This window comes from Galeopterus variegatus, unplaced genomic scaffold (assembly GCF_000696425.1).
Source record: "Galeopterus variegatus unplaced genomic scaffold, G_variegatus-3.0.2 Scaffold382, whole genome shotgun sequence".
In the NCBI taxonomy this organism is placed as follows: Eukaryota; Metazoa; Chordata; class Mammalia; order Dermoptera; family Cynocephalidae; genus Galeopterus; species Galeopterus variegatus.
The window spans coordinates 362,529-369,268 of record NW_007726493.1 but is presented as its reverse complement, the minus strand read 5'-3'; the positions used below and the strand labels follow the sequence as shown (position 1 = coordinate 369,268).

The following is a 6,740-nucleotide window of genomic DNA, read 5'->3' as shown; positions in this document are numbered from 1 at the left end:
TCCCCCCCCCCCCCCCAACTCCCCTATTCCCCCCCCCCCCCCCAAGTTGCCTGATCCTGATCCACAGCATCCTGCGTGGTTTCATGCCTCATTGGCATTTCAATGAAGGAATTTATTCTTAGGGGCTGTAGAAAGTCTCAGAGTGGCATTGCCTGACTGCACATCCTAATTGTAGTGCCTGCTGTACTGTGCCCAGTGGGAGTTGCAGACAGCCTTTATGAAGTCAGATTTTTCTTGGAACCATTTTCAGGTGGCTGTTTTCCTCCTGAGGATTTGTCTTATTAAGCTATTAGAGTGGACAATGGAGGCACGTGAATGTCTGGATGGCAGCAGGCTGCTCTGTTGGGACATGGAATAAAGGGCCATCAACCTCTTCCTTTATTTTATCTGCTTTGGCTCAAGCTCCTGGCAAGGTAAAGGGTTCTAGACAGCTATTGTGTGCCCAGCTCCAGTTGCTGTGAAAAGATTGTTTACTTCACAAGTAGAAAATCTAAACCCAAATTAGATACATTGCTATACAAAGGACATTGCTAATGTCCTTTCACCCACTTACATGTTATACTGTGCAGTACTTTAAGTCTTGTGTTCATGCTACCCAGGCAGTTTTATTGATCAACAGAAGACAAAGGTAGCTTTTGATTCTTTCCAGATGCTAGCAAATCTGAAGATAGACCTACTGAAGATTATTTTGTCACTAAGGAGAAGACAAGCTTCTGGAGTATTATCTTTCCCTGGGGTGCATTTTCTTGCCAACTTTAGGGTGGAAAATAGGCTAATACTAAAAACAATAACCTAAAGTCTTTCTTTGTTGTCATTAGTAAGCATGCCAAAGATGGCCAGTGGAGAAAATTATTTCTCACTCATTTCTCAGTTTCTTTTACACTCACATTCTTATAGATAAAGAGAGTGTACAGGCAAGTGAAAGACAGAGGGAGGGAGGAATAGAAAGATAAAATCCATTGTCGGCCTTAGGAAGAGCCTTTCTTATCTTAGATTCTATTTTCGAGACTTGAAAGGAAGGAACATTTTAAAGCACTTTGGTAGCCAGCATAGTGATTCTTAGATTTTAGTTATTCCTAACTGAATGCTCTCTTGCTGCTAATTTCTTTTGTCAAAAATGAAAACCCACTTACCATCACTCATGTATAAATCTCCTACATACTTAAAATAGTTAAGTTCAAACATTTTTTTCCCTCAGAGATTTCCATTCATTTAACAGTTCTTTACCAAAAAAGATGTGTTTTGTGAATTCAAGTAATTTTCATTTTTTCTTGATTTTCTGTAAGTTTAACTTGTTTTTAAGTTGGAGAGCCCCAAATGAAATCCATGTCCAAAAGTGCTTACTGGTTACCTGCCATGTGAGGTGCCAAGGTGAGAATGCTAAGGGTTTGGTTCTCAGAAATTAGTTGATTTATGCCAGGAATATGTCATGAGACAAACCTATGCTCTTAATATAAATGTCTTTATTCCTGGATTCTGTTTTTTAGTGACAGAAGAAGGAAGCAGGCACCCCAGCACTTTTACTTCCATGACAGCACAATGACCGAAATACCCTCTTCTATAGAGCCTGCTACCAGCAGGGAGTTCTCCCCTACTGTGTATCATTAGATGGCCCACAGCAACCCTGTGAGGTGGGCAGAGCTGGGACTGCTACCCGTTTTCCAGGTGCAGCAGCAGAGGCTCAGAGAAGTTAAGGGACTTGCTGGATTTCATAGGGGTTGTGACGAAAGTTCATCATCTGACTCCTAGATCAGTGCATTTTTCTCCAAACAAGGGATTCCCAACCCTGTCAGATCTAGAACTACCTTTCTAGAACTGTCATGAAATGAATTCATAGTTGATGTACCGAACACATAGATTTTTTTTTTTTAAATAACATAATTCTCTAACTGTAATACAAAGAAAAAGTAAAGGAAAGAGATCCATAATCAAAGAATATGTATTTCAGTATATAAGTGGTTGGGCATAGCTAAACTAGAATATAGAATGAAATAGTCAGATAGTTGTTCCTAACCATAGAATCACTATGAATACGTTGTCTACAAATGCAGATGATACAGGTGTATTGTGTGGGTGATAGAAGGACCACACGTCACTAAATGGCGTGTGGTTTTCCAGAACAGTGAACATGTGTGGTAAAGTTCTGAACACAACAGAGGAGAGTCTTCACGCTGGTTACATTTTGGAAAATCCAGACCAAATTAGTATCTGCAAAAAATACTTAGAATTTATTTGTAAAATGAGTTAGAATCTAATTTCAGATCATTACAGTTTTCACCTACATAAATGTCCCACGGGCCATTTAGAAGTCATTGTTCAGGATAGTCCTGTACATTGCAGATAATAGTGTGCTGGTAAACCAGGTCTCCAAATAAAATAATCCCTTATTTGTATCATTTGTTGATTTCTGTACTGTAAATACTCCCACAGTGGCTGATTTCAAACTACCAGTAGAAACTGACTGACAAATTCCTGCAGATTTTAGCTATCAGTTTAGTAGGAGCCAACACTAGGACACCACTAATTTTGCAGTACATTTAGCATCTCTGGCCCTGCCCTCTAAATGCCATTTGGGTTCCCCAAATCATCGTGACAATAATAAAGTATCACCACAAGTTTCCAGACACTCCTGTCAAGGCCAGTATCACCCTAATGAGAACCAGCGCATTCACCTCTGATGGTATGTCTGGTATTAGTGACCTGCTTTACCTGGGTAGGTCTGTACGATACTTACCCCCTAGTGTGAAGCCTCTGGCTGCCTGTCCTTGCTGCTCCAGGAGATGCAAATAGCACTGAACAGTGAGTGCTGCAGTACTGTCTAAGCCTGCAGAGATGCTGTGGCTGTGTCCTGCTGGGGGTCAGGAGGGAGCCCTCAGTACTCACACTTAGTCCTGATAAGCCCAGGACAGCCAGTGTAGTGACACTTGCCCCATCCTCCTCCTCTCAGCTTTGATCAGAACACAGGAGCACCGCTCAGATAAAGGCAATCCATACTTCAGAGCCGTGCCCTGCCTGAGTCCATTGCCTCCTTCCTCAACCTAGTTCATAACCTAAGAAATTAACAAATGGCAAAATTACTGAAACAAGTCTCCTTTTCTCAATACTGGAGTGGCTGTGCAGTATGGATCATGAAGGTGGAGTAGCAAATGGCCTATAAAGTGGACAAGTGGATTCAATTCACAGGGCCCTGGGAAGATTGAAAGCAAGTAGTCCTAAATACTGATAAAAATGCAGGAGGTAGACCCACTTAGTTTTATTAAAGTAGAACATTTGGTTTAAGGCCTGTGCTACAAAGGACTAAAGGATCTTTTCTTTCCTGCCTTAGTGTACACTTGACTCTGAAGTGGCTGTGAGAGTGGGTGGAGAGTTCTTCTTTGACCCTCAGCCCACAGATGCCTCTAGAAACCTCGTGTTGATTGCAGGAGGAGTTGGAATTAACCCGCTGCTTTCCATCTTGCGGCACTCAGCAGATCTCCACAGAGAGCAGGCAAACAAAGGAAGTGGATATGAGATAGGAACAATAAAATTATTTTACAGTGCAAAAAATACCAGTGAACTCCTGTTTAAGGTAAGGGGGATGAGGGGTGTATGTTCCCTAGCTTGCTGTAAGCAAACTTGTGTAGTAGTATTAATTTTCCATGAAAATATCTTCTCCAGGTTTTGTTTTCTCTGCAAAGTTTCAAACAAAAGGCTTGGCAAGGTCAAATGAGAATTAACCAACACAGTTTACCCAGGACAATAAAAAATACTAGTGTTGAGGAGGCTCCCAATTAAGTGACAGGATAGGGTAGGTTTTGGTTGGACGTGATCTGGAGGTTGGATGAACAGAAAGGTCACCATGGCCCTGAGATTCTGGAAAGAGTCAAGAGACCTACAAGTGGACTCGTGTGTCACAGAGTAGGTGAGACCTAGATAGTTTGGACCCAGCTGGGTAAATGAAACACCCATCAGTTGCATCTGTTGAAACTGAGTACATTTGATGGGGAAGGCTTTTTGCTTGGGATTGCTTTGCAGCTGCAGGAACAAACAAAAGAACAGAAACAGTAAAAGACACAACTGTGGTCAGTGAAAAGGAAAAAGAAAAAACTCCCGGAGAGTTAGTAATATGCTTGTTAGCATATTCAGATTTCAATTAAAGCCAAATAGCCTTCTGTACTCAGAATGCTCTGGCCTGCTAGGCTGCAAACAATATCTCTCTAAGTGGAGAGCAAGAGCAGCAGACGTGTGCAGAATGGGAGTCGAGGTTCTGCGTCAATGGTTGTGCACATCTGTTTTGATTTTTTTAAATTGTAGTGTGACCAAATATGTTTGACATTCCAGAAAAATATCCTCAATTTAGTAAATGAATTTCCTGAGAAGATTGCATGCAGTTTGCATGTTACAAGACAGACTACACAGATCAGTGCAGAACTCAAGCCATACATCACGGGTAAGTCCCCTAAAGATGTTTTGACTATCTCCATGCATTTATTTGATGGACATGCCCGTTGGTTGAGTGTAGATGCTTTATTGTTGGGAGTTGCTGGCAGGGAATGTCACTACCTGGGGAACTGAGAAATGATTCATCATGGCAAAGTAAGGAGATATTTAGCTGGATTTACTTGTTATATTCAGGTTTTCTACGGCCCATATTAAAAATTTATTTTCTACATTATTTAGAGGTCCTTTGTGTCATCACTGTAGTGTACATAAAAAAAAATTTATATTCCAGTCTTGGCTGATCAATTCTATATGCCATTAATAATGGTCATTTAAGTTACTCATGGTTTCTCCTGTTTAGAAGGATTTTTACAAAACAGTTTGTTTACTTTGCTGAAGGCAATTTTGCATTGCCATCAAAGACCAGGAAGCTAGCTGGCCCTCTCTGAGAAGTGCGTTATGGTTAACTTCCCCCTTTGCTTTTCATAGGTTTAGGAATCCTGGAGATACACTCAGCTTGGGTCTGGCCCTGAAAGCCAACAGCAGCTATTGTGTAACTGGCTTAAGACTAGACTCCCTGAGCTTGAGTTATTGCAAATAAACACTGTTACCGAGTTGTGGTTAGTCCTTTTTCATTTCATAATATAAACATGTCTGACTGGATTTGGTGTGTATTCTGTTTTTTGGTAGAAGGAAGAATAACGGAGAAGGAGATAAGAGATCATGTTTCAAAAGAGACCTTGTTCTATATTTGTGGCCCACCTCCAATGACGGACTTTTTCTCCAAGCAACTGGAAGACAGCCATGTTCCCAAAGAACACATTTGCTTTGAGAAGTGGTGGTAGGGAGCAAGCAAAGGCAGAAAAAAGAAAGAAGTAGGATCCACTCAGGATAGTAAGAAATATTATATCATTTGTGGCAAGATGAATTTACTTCTACTTGAGTTGTCTTATTTTTTAAGGCTGTGAACTAAGTGACCGGTTGGAGAATTAAGAGAAAAGCCAGCTGACAGACTTAAATGATAAACTTTTTACAAAAACTTCATTGATCAAACTATTTTTTACTATATTGATTTTCTTTTATTAATAACAATGTAATTATTTCATTATATACAATGAATTGGCCAATGTAGATTTTTCTTTTGCCTTTAGGGGAAGAAACAATATATACTTATATTTACTCACAGGAAAATGTGGTTTTGTGTGTGAAGTGTAGGCTATCTTTAAATTATTTGACAGCAATCCATATATCTTATGTCCAATAAACTTATAATTTACATACTTCTTAATAATTTTACTTTGAAAATTTTTTATATTTAATGCCTTAGTTTACTTTACTATGGCCTGTAGCCTTATTTATCTTGACCATCAAAGATGAGTCTGGAAGTAGAAAATTGTTAGGAACACTGCTTTAGGGAGTTGAATATCCAGCATATTTGCTTTCTTGTTAATGAATATCATAAGTATGTATCCTGACTAATTGTTAGTTTCTTCTCAAATGAAACCCTTTCTGTCTTGGCTGGCTGCCTGCCTTAATGCTGTAGGAGGCAGCTTCTTGTTTGGGACAAAGGCTTTGGTGACTGTTGTGTTCCGTGTTGAATGCGCCTTCAGTGGCTGGGCTGGCTGGCTGTGGAAATGTGCTGAGGATTGATTAGGGGGTACAGAGCCATTTCCAAATTCTGCTTCTCTGCTTTTTATTTCATTCCTTTGCCGTGGTTGTTCCTGGCAGGAGCAGCTACTTAACACATACTTGTTGAATGACTGAAAGAAAGCAACTAACGTTTTAACTCCTTGCTAAGTCTAGGCTTGGGAGACAATTCCCAGGGTGGATAGAAAGAACTGTGGAGCCTCACCCTCTGGCTGCTCTGATAAAACTGCTAGAAAGCAGACAGTAGTTCTTGTCTGTGTAAATTTTTGAAAATCCAGAAGAAGTCTATGGGCTGACTGAGGCCAGGCCATTCATTTTGTGACAAGCAGTCTCAGGCCCAAGGCTGCCTTCTTGGAGACCACTGGAGGGTGAAGGGAGCCTGGGAAGAAGGACAGATGAGTGCTGGAGACCCAGGAGCTCTAGTTGACACTCTGTTCTTGAGCTGATGAGAGGATAGGTTGCCCTTTCTTTTTTTTTCTTTTGTCAATATACAATGTGGTTAATTATTATGACCCATCACTGAAACCTCCCTCCCTCCTCCCTCTCCCCGCTCCCACCTAAGAATGTCCTTTCTGTTTGTTTGTTGTAACACCTTCAAAGAAATTGTAGTTGTTATATCTTCCCCCCCCCCCCCCCGGTTTTTTTTTTGTGTGTGTGTGTGTGTGTGTGTGTGT

The 6,740-nt window shown here is 40.7% G+C and overlaps 1 protein-coding gene across 3 annotated transcripts in view; it reads left to right on the top strand.

The window, feature by feature from the left end:
• The window catches only part of OXNAD1 (oxidoreductase NAD-binding domain containing 1), a 39,773-nt gene extending 34,066 nt beyond the window's left edge, over positions 1-5,707 (top strand). For all 3 annotated transcript variants that reach the window (XM_008568160.1, XM_008568159.1, XM_008568158.1), the window contains 3 exons: positions 3,326-3,568; positions 4,321-4,429; positions 5,110-5,707. In XM_008568160.1, coding sequence (XP_008566382.1) covers positions 3,326-3,568; positions 4,321-4,429; positions 5,110-5,264 — 507 coding nt within the window. In that variant the 3' untranslated portion in view covers positions 5,265-5,707. The remainder of the gene's footprint in view (positions 1-3,325; positions 3,569-4,320; positions 4,430-5,109) is intronic.
• Positions 5,708-6,740: the final 1,033 nt, after the last annotated feature.